Raw genomic sequence first — 16,163 nt, 5'->3', positions numbered from 1 at the left:
TTTTTTTTAATTTTGTTCATGGCTTGCTATTCCACCACAAAAAAAATGTCAGTGCATCATCTATAACCAAGACAGACGTGCTGAAGCTTCAAAAAGCACAATAACAGACAACAAAGTTCTGAAAGAGAATAACTGCCAGCTATTCCTGTCTACCAACATCATGGGAGGAGAAAAATAAAAAAATAAAAAAACTTGAAAATTCCAGAGCCTACTCCCATACTTGCCTAAGCCAGGGATCAGCATTGTGTTTTGTTGTTTGTTTTTTTTTTTTTCTTTTTATTGGTATCTACTAGGGATTGTCTTGGTGATCAATATATTATAGATGAGCACTCTACGCCTATCAACTGGCCCTTCAAACTACTGAAGTATTATTTCTTTTGGCTCCTCCACCCAAAGGAAAGATAGGAAAGTTACAATTGATCTGCTGTGGAAACACAGAGGCCATTAATTTTTATTCAGTAATCACAGGGTTCTGTCAAAAACAAAGGATTAGAAGCTTTCTCAACAATTGAGTATACGTCTAAAATTCTTGCAGTAAAATAATTTACACCATTTACCGGAGTTCTGAAGGTTTCCATTTAAAAAAAAAAACACTGCCTGGCCTGGGAGTAGAGATCTCCCCTGTGAAAGTCACTGCTCCAGACTAAGCGTTATTAGACATTAAAAACATACTGTAAAGAACAGTTCCTGCAATCCAGCCCTTAAATAAGGCAAGTAACACAGGAGAAACTGGTGAAATTTAATCATGGAGGTTTTGGTGTGTAGAAGAGGTAAGGGGGAAGGGAGAAGAAAAAAAAAAACAGAAATATTAAGAAAACTTCCCTAAGATCTCATAGAGAGCACTGGCAAGGCCAAAAATGAACTCAGGTCTCCTGGGCCCTAACCACAAAATAACTCTCTCCAAACCCAAGTTCCCTAGCCAAAAGCAGGCAGTAAAGAGTAGCAATTAAGGAGAGCTCTAAATCAACACTTGCAGCTAACAAGAATCTTTATTACAACAATATGTACACAAACACATGGGAGAGAAACTACCCTCTCATGATGTTTATCACCATATGATATAAGCAACTGGTTTTCAAGCAAAATACCTCACCCCCTTAACTGCCAGTTATCTTTTCTTTATATTTTATTTCTGAGGGGCAAGATGCAATAAGCAACAGTTTCAGATCAGTCTCAGAGGAAGTCCATTCTGCCTTGCAGATATTCAAAGCACCTTCTAAGTTTTTAACATCTGCACAGTTGGGCTCAGCCCTTCCCAGTCATGTCACCTTTTCCTGTGTCCCGGTTCACAGCAAAATTCGGAATTGCATCCATCTTTTTCCATTGTGCAGAAGGAACTGAAGGTCCCCTACAGAACTGCTCTCATTTAGTCACTGTTAACAACTGCTTCATAAAAGGACTATTTTACAAACACCGAAGAGAAGGACCTATTTGTGACTCTGCCTTAGGCAGCCACTACTGAAACAGCAGTAACATCTCACTACTGTCCATTTCAGAGACCCTCCTGTCACAGAAACACAGAACAAGGGAAGATGCAAAGAAGGCCAACGAAAATCAACACATGAAACTTGTTTCAATAACAGAAAGAGAAAGGTCAAGAAAAAGGTCTCTTCAGTTCAGCAAAAAGTTCAGCTAACATGGCATATATAAGATTATAAAGCCACAAGTGAAAGGGAAAAAGTTAACATACACCCCAAGGAAAGAATAATCACCTTTTTTTTTTTTTAAAAAAACGACAAAATTAAAAAACATCAATTGAAAACAACTGTACCTCTTCCCACAGCAGATACTTAAGCTATGGAACTCCTTGATATAGAATGCTGTGGATGTTATAAGCTTACAAGAGCTCAAAGTGCAACTGCATAGATTTATGGAATAAAAATTCATCAATAGTACTACAGAAAAATGCCTACTCTCGTTCAAGAAATCCTGAAACAGGCAATTGCTGTAAGCTGGAGAAGTACATGAGAAAAGTATCATTATATGCTTTTACTGTAACTAAATTCTTTCTAGATAACTGGTACTGGTCATTACCAGAGACAAGATGCTGGTCTGTGCAGATGTTGGACTGACTTTTAAGATAGTAAGGTGGTTATTGTGTTCTTTGGTGCACAAACAAAGAGGAAAATAGGCTATCTGAAGAAATTCAAGAAGGCTTAAAGACTCTACAAAGCAAATGCAATGTTCCTACTTAGGTCAAAGATGACAACACAGACCGAAGCAGGTTCCAGCTTATATTATTATATCCCCCACATTACAAAACAATGATATACTTGGGTAATAATTAGAATTGTTCCATATAAATATTGTTCCTATTGCAAGAAAAAATTGTTGTGAGTTTTTCTGCTTTTCTTTGTTTTTGCTTTTTAAGAAAGCTGAAAGTATTAACCAAGATACTAAATAAATGCTTTACCCATCTGCTATACTTCAGAGGTCCTGTGAAACCCATTGCTTCTATTATCCTTGTGAAAGGACCCACTTTCTCTTCTGTCTGCAAGGAATCTTTTGCAGAAAGATGCTGTAAAATAGAAAGATTACCATATACATCAGTCTCAGCAATTGGATCTGACTATTTTAGTTTGACAAGCTAGAAGTTTAACAGAGAACTTCAGATTTTCTGTTTACTTTCTCTGCTCAACAAAACAAATACATATTTAGGTTTTAACTGCAAAACAGTATACTGCCTCTTCCTTGACATTCTTCTGTATATAAATGCAAGCATTATATGTCTGTTCCAATAAGAGCATCCCACTGGGAGCTCAGGCTCAGACTGTACAGAAGTCTGCTTTCTGAAATATTGCTCTTACTCTAAATTACCATATTTTTTCTGGATGACTGTCCTTTACTCAGGCAGATAAAACAAGCAAACAAATCACAAACACATAGTAAATAACAAATAGTAAATTGACAGTAAATGGATAGTAAACAGATAGTAAACAAACAGTTGGCCCTTTCACATCCTGTCTTACTCTCACTGTCATATTGCATTCTAGAGTAATTACGTATGATAAAAAGCGATCAGCTCCATCTTAAAATTAATGAAGATACATGAAGACACTGAAAAGCTTACAGAAATCTTACTAGAAAGCTCCTCCAAATTCTTATTCCCATTGCAGTTTTTCTCAGTTTTACTCGTGGAAAATCTACATCAGAGGAGTAATTTATTCTTCACTGATTTGCAGTGTTTGCAAGCACGAAGATAAACATTTTCCTCCAGATTAACTATACAGCACTAGGCTGATAAGAAATCTTTGTGGCATTCTGGCTAAAACATCCTAGCAGTACTAATCAGCCAACAGGAATTATCATTTGTACTCCAGCAAATAATTTCTAATCAATGAAGTATGCAGTATAGATATTATGTTATAAATAAATTACTTTTAACCATTCTAACCAAAATCTACTGCAAATGTATCTCATACATATACGTGAGAAATGCAGCTGAGAGCCATTATCATCTGAGAAACTTCCATGACCAAGGAAACGTTAAATTGCTTTAACTCACTGGAATTTCACTTTAAGCACTTCCTTCTAAGATGTGAATATACTAAGAAAAGAATTTTCTTAGTAGGGAAGCAATTTAGCCACATAAGAACTCCCATACATGGCCAGACCACTCAGAGAAGTACCCCATCTCCAACAAGGACCAGCTCCAGATGCTTGGAAGAGACACTTAAAAGGGCAGAGAAATAGTCACATACACTGCAGGTTCCTGTGGTATATCTGCCTAGCTTTTAATAATCACTCCTGTTCTAGGAAATGTATGCACACATTCATTCTTGGCAGCTACAAATTCAGCACTCCAGAAGAGTTTTTAAAACCATCTAACCTCCATAATACACAGAACTGTGGTACATGACTTTCACAGCTTCATTATGTAAAATCAATTCCCTTGAGACTCTTTTAAACCCAACCTTGGGATTTCATTGGAAGCCTCCGATTTAACTACAAGAAGCCGCAAACAGCCATTTCCTATGCCCTTTCTCAGTACCTTTTATGAATTTTACAGACCAGTATTATGTATAGGTCCATCAGTTATCAGACCATGATTTAGATGAGTCCTAAAACAGCCTCTTCTCATATAGAAGGCTTTTCAGATTTCTCATTATTCTTTTTGTATTCTCTATAGCTTTCCTAGCACTACTAGTTTTTGAAATGGTATGAATGATAATCAAATATTAAAATACTGACACATATCCAGCACAAGTTGCTATACTTCAATAAAAATTAACTGCAAAGCTACAAAAAATGTAGCTTAGAGCCATAATCAACCCCCATGTATATCCAGAGAGTACACACTATCATTAGCATTCGAGATAAAATGATTTGCAATCCACAGATGGCTATTAACGTCTTGACCTCCATGACGCCTAGTATTCAGGTAACTAAAAAGAAACTTGCTCAATGCCATTTTACTATCAGTCACCTAGTTAGACAGCATCACACTGTCCAGGAGCTCAGATCCTTTAAACCTAATGGCTACTAAACCTGTTCACCAAGTCCACTGCCATCAATGCAAAACAACAGCATCTGCAACACATGATGGATGCAGCGAGTTTATGAATGTGTACATGAAGATTTAATCCAAGCTTTAGTACTCTGTTCTTCAAGATTATTCCACGCAATACTCTTCTCTACACTAAAAATGACACCTAACCTTATGTCGTAAGATAACTTCATAAGCCCCCCTCCAGCCAGGCAATGATAGGATGCGTTCAATACAGAACTTTAGTCCGACTAACCACTGTCACACTGAACTCACTAAATCAACTTCCACCTTCTCCAGGTGAATTAAAACGCTACTAAACTCTTAGTGAATCTAGACAGACTAATTTTACTACACACCTCTTGTCTATAAATGCATTATGAAGTCCCCCTCACTATGGACTTTTCATTATGCAGAGGAAGTTAAGTTAAAAGCCAAAATTATTTTGATTCAACTGTTAGCTCATCCCCAAAAAAGAAAGGAAAAAAGACTGGAAAATGGCTTTTTACTATGAAATGCCGTGATGCTTACTTCATTCAGACGTCTGACTGGACTACCTCAGGAAACACAGAGGGGATTTAAGCAGTGAATGCTTGGTTTGATGTATGGACAGAGACGTGCAGTTCATCTTGCCAATGCTATGACTGCAGCCAAATGCAATTAAAAAGTCATATAAGTGTATATAAAATCAAACACAGAAAACAAAACTTTTGGAAGTCCCATTCAAATTAAAGTTAGCTCATCAAAACACTGAAAGGCACATAAGCCTCAGGCTGACTTTCTTGCTCAATACCTGAAATTCAGTGCTCAAAACAGAATCACAGAATATTAGGGATTGGAAGGACCATGAAAGATCATCAAGTCCAATCCCCCTCCCGGAGCAGGAACACCTAGATCAGGTCACACAGGAACGCGTCCAGGTGGGTTTCTCTCCAGAGACGGAGACTCCACAACCCCCCTGGGCAGCCTGTTCCAGTGCTCTGTCACCCTCACCGCAAAGAAGTTTCTTCTCATATTTAAGCAGAACCTCCTATGTTCCAACTTACACCCATTGCTCCTTGTCCTACCATTGGGTGCCACCAAGAAGAGCCTGGCTCCATCCTCCTGACACTCGCCCTTAACGTATTTATAAACGTTAATAAGGTACATCTGTACATATAAGGCACAATAAGGTACAATAACATACATCCTCTTAATTTTGACATAAAATACAAAAAAAATTGGTGTTCCCTGTCAACTTTCCTTTTCCCTCTGTCCTCTCATTTTTCTTACTTATATTCCATTTTGCCATTCTCTTCATACTGAAATAGCAAGAGCAGGATCAGAACATTTATTAAATGAGAAACACTGACTCTCTTAGATTAAGTGCTAAACTAATAATTCATGCTCTGGAAAACTTCTATTCTAAGACAAAAGACAATAAATGTAAGAGATGTGGACACCACAAATTAACAAAACAGTACAGAAGAACAAGAGAAAGTATGACAATAATTAGTCATTATTAGTAGACTACATGACAAATGTCAGTGTTAAGCAGATAGCAAAACTGTTTGTTACACACTATCCCCAAGATAAGGAATCTGGAAACATCTTGTCACTTCTAATATGTATGGACAACTTCTGTTCTTCCTTCTTTGAAGGTAAGAAGGGAACATCTGCCACCGACCCCCATCCCAATAACTACTCAACTTTGCTTCTTTCCTCATTGGGCTCATTTCCCAAAAAAGCAACCGTGACTTGACTCTCCTATACTAGCAGTTCATTTTCTGGAAAGCAACAGAGCATTTTTTTTTCAAATTATTGGATCCATTGTTAATGCTATACTAAAATATTTCATGTAAAAGATGAATCATCTCCTACGTGCTTTCAAAAGCATTTCATTACCTGTATCTGTACAACACAATGTGCCCTCTGACAATAAAAACATAAAATTCTTCTAACCTTATTCGTATTGTAAAATGTTCTATTTAGCTGTTTAATGGTTCCATTGGCTTGAATAAATCCACCACAGGCTTTAGACAGTTGGAACTGGCCAGTCTCCTGTCTCTAGTAAAAATGACAGAACAAAAAAAGAAAAAGAAAAATTGAAGAGACCATTGACTAGTAAATACTTAACTTTACACCAATTATCCTCACTTCACTTCCAAGCCAATTTGGTATAATCCTGAAGAACAAAAAGCACAAATTTATATCATAACTGCTACAAATAAAATGGCTGCCCATGCTTAATGCTCCACTTTACGAATTTACTAGTTTTCTGAAAATGTACTAATGGAATGGACCGGCAGAACGCTCCACTCTCAAAAACCACAGCTAACCTGCTTTGATTTTGCTCACAAACTATTTTTAACTACACTCTTTGCCCCTTAATAAAGAATAATTATTTTTCCTGGCCTTGCTGAGAAACAGAGCTTATGGCATTTTTATCTACAACTTTATAGTCCATTGAGCTGCCTTTATGGCCAAGACTTGAGCAAAACAAATTACAGGGTAATAGCTGTCACTGTAACCTCTACATGGCACATGATTTGCATTACACAGCTACTGCATAATAACAAAACGTATCATGCAGGAGTGAGTGGAATCTCTAAGTAAGAAGCGTTGCACTGGAAAGCATATCTATCATATCTCCACAGCTTGCCCAAGTTAGTAGCAAACTATTTATGAATAAATTCAGACAAAGCAAATATGCTGTTTTGTTCAGTGTAGCCATTCCCAGAAGCCTCTAAATCCTAACATGTGGCTCAGAGTCAAGTCTAACTTTATCAGTCAACTTCACAACTGCTAATTTCCCTCACTACTCCCAACGCTATATGCTACTTTATGTGGACCGGTGCTTTATTATCATCACAAAAGCAAAAGTGATTTTTCCAGGACTGGAATGTCTTATCTGAGGATAGACATCAAAGCCAAAGAGCTTAGAAATTTCTAATTCTGTAAGTCCTGGCTCTACCAGCTGTAATATACAGGAAAAGAGAAAAGAGGATTAATCTCCTCTGGTTACCTTGCATGCATGAAGGAAACACCCAGAGACATACCCTATTTCTGCTCAGATAACCTGCATCTATTCCCATTCGTATTTTGTATTGCATTCCCATATATGCATTTTAACCTCTATAATTGGCTGCTATTAAGCGATCCTCTTGTTGATTTACTATAGACACAATCTGATACTAGGTATGCTTGTATAAAACTGGAAGTAACATTGCAAAGCAGTGCTTTCACACTGAAATAATATTCCTCAATGTTGTGCTGTGCTAGGTAAACATACCATCAATACTAGAAAGTCCAAGGCTACTGTACAGCAGAAAAATGTTCTATAAAATAAAATGCTGGCAATTATCTGCAAATGTGACTTGTTTGTAAATAGCTGCTTTGGAAAAATGACACCTACATTCGGATTTCTGTATTCTGAATAAAGACAACTGTGTGATAAAGAGTGGGAGCTCACTCCTTCAGCAGCAGAAAGCTTTTAAGTTGCCTCGATATTTCAGCAATACACAGCGAAGTGAAGACACCGCTTCTGGAAGCCTCTTTACTGAAAAACTATTCCAGATTCAAACTCATCCCAGTGTTTACACACTTTAATATACTGCGACATCCTACCTGGAAAATACCATGGAACATCCTTCTACACTGGCCTTGGACCACGGCTGTCTGTAATAATCCACTGCATACTGCTATCCATTGAGTTACTCCAGTCCGGCAGCTCTGGAACAGAAAGAGTAGCAATGAAGAAGAGGATCCTAATACAAAAACAGTTTAACTGTCATCCTGCTTCCACAGATTTACTCATTTATACAACAACCCTCGGATTAAGCTCCAAACTTGCATTTGACAGAAATCTAAATTCTGATTACAAAAAAAAAAATCTTGCCTTACAGTAAAGTAATGCAACCTGAGTTTGATACGAGAAACAGATTAGTCAAAGGAAGTGGTGGGCTGTCTACATCATAAAACTACACCACAGTTTTTATATCTAGTAGAATAAATTCAGATACTTACATATTGAGTTGACTGAGTGAGATCTTTAAAAAGCCCTCAACCAGTACTCAGCTTTTACGCATCTTTGTCTTACTGAAGCATTATTAATAATTCTAGTATTTCAAAAGTGTATGTTGTCCCAATAAATTTCAGCAAATATAATTATTTTTAATGCTCTACATTAATACGGGAAACAAGATATATATTATTAGAGAGAACAGACTTTTCTCTATTAAAGATAGCTTTTTTATTTTTTTTTTTTAACAGGCCAAAAAGATGATTAAAGGATTTAAGCACCCAACACGTGAGGAAAAGCTGAGAGAGTTGGGACTATTTAGCTTTGAGGAAAGACACAGCAGGGAAATCTTAACAATATATACGAATACCAAGGTGGGGGGGACACGGCCAATCTTGGCTGAGTGGTGCCAGTGAAAGGCAACCATGAGAGCAGCAGATTGCCCAAAAGCTAGGAGAAACAGAGAACCAGTCCCTGTTCCCCCTTCCCTGCAGAGACTTTGCTGTTTGCCAGGTGCAACGCACTGCTTCCTCAGGCTGCCCCAGCATCGCACTCTTGAGCCATTGAGGGAATTGATTTGGGTTTCTACAAACTGCGAGGGAAAAAATGTGTTTCCTTTGCAAATGTGATTAGTACTCACTAACTTTACTATTTAGTACTACACCTTTCCTCTTCTACTCTAGCTATGGAAGATCACTTAGTTTCTGCTTTTTCTCTGTAGCCTAAGTACCCAACAAGGACAGATATGAAGCTGATACGTTTCTATTCAAAAAGACATTTCAGCTGAGTAACACAAAACAATTCTTGAGGCAATCCAGTGCTCTGATACAAACAGTTTAACTAACACTAAAAGCCAGAAAGAAAATTCACCTTTTTTTTAATTGATAAAGATTGAGTAAAAGACTCCATAGTGTCTAACAGATCTTTTGAGGCTTATTCTTGGTAATAAGAAAACATACTTTGATTGCAATAGATCTTTAAGCTTAAATAAGCTTAAACCTCTTATAACATTAAACCAGTTATAAACCTCTTTTGGGGTTTATAACTGTTGAAAAGCACTCCTGTAACAAAACTGGACAGAGACATACGACATCACAAGACAAGCATACACACAGTTAAAACGAGAGGTGATAAACTTAAAGATGTGATAAGAAGAGATTTGAAAAAAAGCAAAAGCAGGAAGTGGCAGAGCAACAGAAAGGGGGAAACATAGAGTTAAGGGATCTTTCCTAAGCTAATATCACTGAAGAACATCACCTTCCATTTAAATTACAAGTAGTACTCTTTATTTACAAAATGGCTGAAAAAAAACGTACCAAGCATAAATCAAACAAAATTTCTCAGCAATAGTCTGCAGGCAGCATAAGCACCTCCTGCAGCTAGCTGTCTTGTCAGGATTCAGATGAAAAAAAATACCCACGGTCATCTAAATCCTCCTGGCAACCTTTAGAAAAACCTTAGGTAGCACACAAACATTCATCAGGATCTCTTAGGTAAAAGACAGTTGTATCATAACAGCACTATTAACTGAAATAGTCAGACAATAATCAGGACTATAACATACGCCATGAGCACCTAAGGAGGCTTGAAGATCAGAGGAAAACAAAACTGTCCTTTCCCATTTTCAATACAAGGAAGAGGTGTTGAAAGTATGAAGACTTATTTTCATTTGATTAGTAAACTATTAAATCCTAACGCAAAAGCAGATACTAGGAAACACCATGGATCAGCAATGCCATGATACTATAAAGCTTGAGCTGAAGCACGTTGCTTGCTGTTAGAACTCCCCAGCCTCCCAGCTGCATCCTCTCATCCTTACTAATGCTCCAGTGCTTCTCCCATAATCACAAAATGAGGCTCTTCAGACCACAAAAATTGCAGCCAACTAAATCTTCTCTCATCCAAAGAGAAATTCTTCTGGCTAGGCTGAAGAACTGAACCAACTTACTTTGCCATGTGAATGCCAGAAGCAGCCGGGAGAAGAGCCAGGGTTAGGGAGGCCTGGGAGATGAGTCCTGCCCCCTCTGTGCACGCAGCCTGGCATTGCCAGTAGCACCCTGGGGTACAGCTCCTCAGACAGCTGAACCCCCGGTGACTCACTGCTCCTCTAGCGCTCAGCTCCCCTTCCGCCTGGCTTCCCCCTCCACTTTTGCTAGTGATTGCCTCTTCAACTTATTACGGCAGAAAACTAACTTTATATTCTGCCAGTTCTGCTGCTGCTTTGGCGTTCAGAGCATAGGGGTCAAGAAAAACACTGGGGCACAAAGAGGTAGGCAACAGCACAGAGATGTGAGTAAGGACAGAGCACAGCAATGGCAGAAGGAAGGCAGGAGCTCATGCTCACTGCATTCCAGTTCCTCTCAGGCACGTTTGCTCTCAGCTGCTTTCAGCTGGACAGATGAAAGGGCAGGGCTCACCATGCCTGCAAAACCACACCCTGAGACATCAGTTCTAAAAATTAGGTGGATTAATTTCACAAGCTCTCTGATTAAGGGCTTTCCATTTTCCTCCACCATTGGTCTCCAGCTAGCAGTGCTGGCTATGCCCGTATCTGCATTGGGGCAGGGAATCAGATCCTGGCACCAACCTCCAAACTCAAAGCTGAAATCTGGTAACCTGCTGCAGACACTTCAAAAGCCAATAGACTAGAAATACACACGTGGATGAGAAACAAAGGAGCTGAGTGATTAGTAATCCGCTCTCATTCACAGGAACCCAATCTCCTCCACCTGACACGGAAACTGGAACCTTTCTAACACCTCCAAAGTGAGACAGGAATCTCCAGAAATGGGAACCCTCACCCCCCTGGGCACAGACACCGTGTCCAAAGAAACAGGAAAGCTACCGGAGAAAAAAAAATAAAAATAAATCCTCAAATATAAAGCCCAAGCCCAGAACGCGAAAGCCCTGCACAGGTCCTGTGGAAGCACAAACCCAGAGGAAGCCTCCCCATCCCTTGCCGGCCCCCTCCTCGCCCCGGGTTTGAGCGCTGCGAGGCGAGCAGCAGCGAGCCGCCGGGCGCACCAACCCCGCGGCCACCGCGGCGAGCCCCGCCGGCAGGCAGGCAGGCACCAGCCCCGCTCCGGTAAGGTCGGAACGCGGCAGAGCCGCGCGGGGCCGCAGGGGCCGCTCAGCCCCCTCACAGCGCCGCCATGCCTCAGGGAGGGGCGGGGCGGGAAGGAAGGCGGCGGGGGTGGAGGGGGGGGGCCAGCCCCGGCCGCCGCCCGCCACCCACCGCCATTGCCACTCACCACGGCCCGCACCAGCGCCGCCATGGCCCTTCACGCCGCTTCCGGCGGGGAAGCCCCGTCCCTTCCGCCCCGGGGACGCCTCCGGCCGGGGAGGGGAAGAAGGAGGAGGAGGAGGAGGAGGAGGAGGAGGAGGAGGATGGGGGTGGGGGTGGGGGTGGGGGGGAATCTGCTGGGTGTCTTCCCGCAGAACATGGCGGAGCACCTCGAGCCCCTTCCCCCCCCCCCCCCTCCCCCCCGTGGTGTCAGCAGCGATCCCGCCTGCCCCCAGCGCGCCTGCCCCCAGCGCGCCTCCCCCGCTGCCCCTGCTTGGCACCGGCCCGGTGGGACAGAACGAGCCGCCTTGTTTCGCCAGGGTAGTCCCGTTCTGGATCACATCCGCATCACCTCACAAATGTTAGTGCTGGTACAAGGGAGGCTGGTGCAGATGTGAGCAAGAGCAGCTGGGGAAGAGGGAGGCTGCGCTTTTCAGCAGCAGTGCTGGCTTAAAGGGCTTGGGGAGCTATAACATTCTGCTCCCCTCTTTCCCGGCGTATTTATTGGGATGTCAGCTTCTCAAGAGGGCAGTAGCAGCTGCTTTAATGGCTCAGAAACTCCACAGTAGTCCTTAGAATTCTTTCCTATATTCTGAAATGTCAGCTCTCCCAGGGCCAATGGAGACACCTGCCTGGGCTTCCTTTCCACAGGCATCCCAGATCCCTGCACACGCAGCCAGTTTTTCTGAGGTGTTCGGACTCACTGCAGCTATATGTTGAAATACATCTAACTTAACTGTATCTGACTGTGCTTAGTGAACAAGTTGTTCTGATGCAGTGCCAGATGTTGAACGATGCAGGGGACTGTAGATCACAGGGATGTGCACCATTTCATTTGGTTCTTCTGCCTGTTGCCAGTTCTAGGGAGGAAGGTCAGAGCTAGCTCTGCTGCCATTTGCTTAGCTGTCCTCTGTGTATTAGACTCAAAGCAATGTTGAATGCCATTCATAACAGCAGCTTTTCTTGTGTGTGTGTGAGAAGGCGGAAGAGGAGAATGCATATCCATTTCTGAAGCCTCCTCTTTGCCATTAGGGAGCTAGAGTCACTGAAAGTGGTGAAGCTCCAGGATCCCTACACCATGTAATTATACAGAGAAAAGACTTACCATCAGTGGCAGAGGAGTCTCGGTGTGCAGCAGTTTGTCCACAGCAGTGGACACTTTCCAACTAGGAGCTGTGTGTCTGAGAAATACACTGAGTATGACAGTTTTTGATAGCAACCTAGGTTTGGTTCAGTCTTACCTAATGATGCATAGGAGGATTTTGACACGTTTCAGTAACAGAAAATTATTGTCTTAACCTAAGATTCCTCTGCCTTTCTCTGTTATTTCATTCTCCATGTAGCACTAATCCCTTTTCATGGCAATATAGCAGAACACAGCTATCTCAAGCACAGAGCAGCACACCAGACTGCCTCTGAAGGGACTGTGGAGACAGAACAGCTGCTGGATCTGAATTTTAAATTCAGTTCTACAGGGATTTCCTCGGTCAAAGCACTGGCAACTTACTCCTCTTTGCGTACAGAATCCTTGTTGTCCTCAAGTTCCTACCATTCAGCTCTGCTTGGTGGGCAGCTCCATGACCACATGAGTCTTACCTCAGTCATAGTGAGTCCTCAGTGTGGAGCTGCTCCTGGGCGAGCATTTTCAAACAGCACCAAGAAGTCCCAGTGGCAGAGCAGTGAAGTTCCCATTTAACTGCTGGTGTTCTTTCATTCAGTGCTGCTGACAATGCCCCCTACATGTGCTGGCAACCAGGTGACTGAACAGGAAAGAAGACTCAGTTTGGGGGCAGGCAGAGGCATCCTCCAAATAGCTGGTATTTGTCATTTTCAAAGCTTGACCAAGAAGAGGTGTGGGACTGTTCAGTACTAAAGGCAGAGAAGTGGGGTGCAGAAAACAAGCAAAAGGAGGATGGAGAGACCATTCTCTGCTGCTCTTTGGAACACTGGGGGTGACAAAAGCCTGGTGACCACAGAAATGGTTGCTTCTTTACTCCAGTGATTGGGGCCATGTTATGCAGTCCTACATGCTGCATCCGTTCAGATAGATGCAGTGATAATCCACATGTGTCAAGACAGAGCTGGTAGAGGCCTCTCCTTGCTCCTGCATGTCTGGTTTGATGGGGCTGGTGGATGAAATAAGGATACAGTTTAATATAACTAAGCAGATAAAGTTACTTGTAGCTGAAAGGAAAGGTTCTGCTCCTGGCTGAGCTAGCGCTAGCATTCATCTAATGAATGCTGAGCCAATGAGGAGTTAGACTACCAGAAAACTGTCTTTTTTGTTGTTTTTAGTAGGATTAATTTTCTGTGAAATTAGCTACCTGAACCACCCCTCCACGGGATCAGAGGAATACCAGGAATGCATGGCTGGGGACAGGGTGAGGAGAGCAGACAGGCTGTTCTGGTAGTAGCCAGCTAATCGGTCAGCTTAGCTGTGTTGTCAAACCATGTGAAACCTTCATCCCGACTGCTGCTGCTGTCAGTAGTCTGTCTGAGAAGGCGCCAGTAGTGATTCTGTTCCTGCAGGTAATAGAGGGAACAAGGGGAGAAGCTGTAGTGGTCACCCTGAAGCCTGTTCCCCCAACACAGGGAAACCCTGTTTCCCCAGGAGGCCATTTCGAGAGGCCTGTGATTTTTGCAGCACAGAATCAGGAGAGAGCTGGCAGCGAAGGGTGTGAATTACAAGCACATAGGAAGTTATTTGGTGTTGAGATACTACACCAAAGTTGAGTGGATTTAAAAAGATAAGCCCTTTGAAAGAACTCACAGATCCAAGTTGTGCCTAGCATTTCTTTTTAACAATTTTGATTTGATTTAGCCCATGAAAGCCACTGTAGGAATTTTTATCTTGCTGCTGTTTTGATCCAGTCTCAGGTCGCCTTCTACTGACTTCACTGTTTGTCAGGACTGCAGCTCCATTTAATTGCAGGCGGTCTATTTGCAGAGTTTGTAAGAAAAGAAGAGTTGCAAGGGGAGAATGGTTGACTATTATCAACTGGGAGACCTGGACACCTGTTATTAAAATTTATCAGAACAGAAACTGACTTTCTGACTCAGTGAACTGCTAAATAGTCATATAAAATGCCACAAGAAAGACTGGAAGAGGAGCAGAGGCCTCTAGCATAATATGGTGTTTTCATACTGATGGGCAGCTGAACTCAAATGGGCAAAACAGACTCAGCATAAGGGAGATCAATGTACATTGATTGCTAACTGCTAACAGAACAGAGCAGTGAGAACTCAACACAAATTAAAAACACCTTCCCCCCCCTCCCCCCCCCGCCCTTCTACCCTATTCTATCTCCTCCCCCCAGGTAGTCCAAGAGAATGGGGAATGGGGCTGTGGTCAGTCCTAACGCTTTGTCTCCAGTACTCCTTCACGGTCACTCTCTGCCCCTGCTCCAACGTGGGGTCCCTTCCACGGGATGCCATCCTTCCCAAACTGATCCTGCATGGGTTTCCCACAGGCAGCAGGTGTTCAAGAACTGCTCCAAGTATGGCTCTGTACCACAGGGTGCATCATTCAGGAGCAAACTGCTCCAGCATGGTTCCCCCATGGGCAGCAGCTCCCACCAGCTCCCCTGCTCCTGCATGGGCTCCTCTCCACGGGCTGCAGCGTGGAGATCTGCTCCATGTGGGACCCATGGGCTGCAGGGGGACAGCCTGCTCCACCAGGGGCCTTTCCACAGGCCGCAGGGGAACTGCTGCTGTGTGCCTGGAGCACCTCCTGCCCTCCTGCTCTGACCCTGGTGGCTGGCTGCAGGGCTGGTTCTCTCTGCGTTTCCTTGCTCCTCTCTCCCAGCTGCTGTTGTGCAGCAGTTTTTTTCCTTTCTTCAATCTCCTCTCCAGAGATGCAGCAGCATCATTCACTTTGGCCAGTGGCGGGGCCCTGTTGGAGCTGGATGGAGTTGGCTCTTTTCTAACATGGGGCAGCTCCTGGGCTCTGCTCACAGAGGCCACCCCTGCAGCCCCCCTTGCTACCAGAAACCTATCATGTAAGCCCAATACACACAATTGTGATGACTGCCATCGATGTGAAAAATTCATGGAATCGCAGAATCACAGAATGGTTTGGGTTGGAAGGGACCTTAAAGATCATCCAGTTCCAACCCTCCTACCATGGGCAGGGACACTTCCCACTAAATCAGGTTGCTCAAATTAATTCAGATTAAAATCTTCAAAGCTTGAAGATGGGTAGCATTGCACAGAAGTACCCTGGCCTGGGGTGCTGGCTGTTCTCTATGAGAAGAGCAGGACAAAGGCTCTGTTTTTTGCCCAGTAATTCAATCCCAGACTCAGAATATTGCCTTGTCTAAACTGGGTATTTAACTACCCCGAAAACTTCAATTTTGAGAAACCTTTTAATATGAAGAAGTGTTCCAGACCAGCAA

General features: G+C 42.6%; 1 protein-coding gene across 6 annotated transcripts in view; it reads right to left on the bottom strand.

Annotated features, from left to right (window-relative positions):
- LOC121078999 (ubiquinol-cytochrome-c reductase complex assembly factor 1) overlaps positions 1-11,822 on the bottom strand; it is a 55,138-nt gene extending 43,316 nt beyond the window's left edge. Inside the window, exons 1-4 of one of the 6 annotated variants that reach the window (XM_040575787.1) lie at positions 11,738-11,822; positions 8,093-8,197; positions 6,428-6,532; positions 2,414-2,518 (exon numbers count right to left, since the gene is read on the bottom strand). In XM_040575787.1, the coding sequence (XP_040431721.1) occupies positions 2,414-2,518; positions 6,428-6,532; positions 8,093-8,197; positions 11,738-11,761 (339 nt within the window). In that variant the 5' untranslated portion in view covers positions 11,762-11,822. Of the gene's footprint in view, positions 1-2,413; positions 2,519-6,427; positions 6,533-8,092; positions 8,198-10,434; positions 11,654-11,737 lie in introns of those variants that run through there. The other 5 variants (XM_040575790.1, XM_040575792.1, XM_040575786.1 and 2 more) reach the window with 5 other exon arrangements.
- Positions 11,823-16,163: the final 4,341 nt, after the last annotated feature.

This window comes from Cygnus olor, chromosome 16 (assembly GCF_009769625.2).
Source record: "Cygnus olor isolate bCygOlo1 chromosome 16, bCygOlo1.pri.v2, whole genome shotgun sequence".
Classification (NCBI taxonomy): Eukaryota; Metazoa; Chordata; class Aves; order Anseriformes; family Anatidae; genus Cygnus; species Cygnus olor.
The sequence above is the reverse complement of the archived record's forward strand: the minus strand, read 5'-3'. Positions and strand labels throughout refer to the sequence as shown.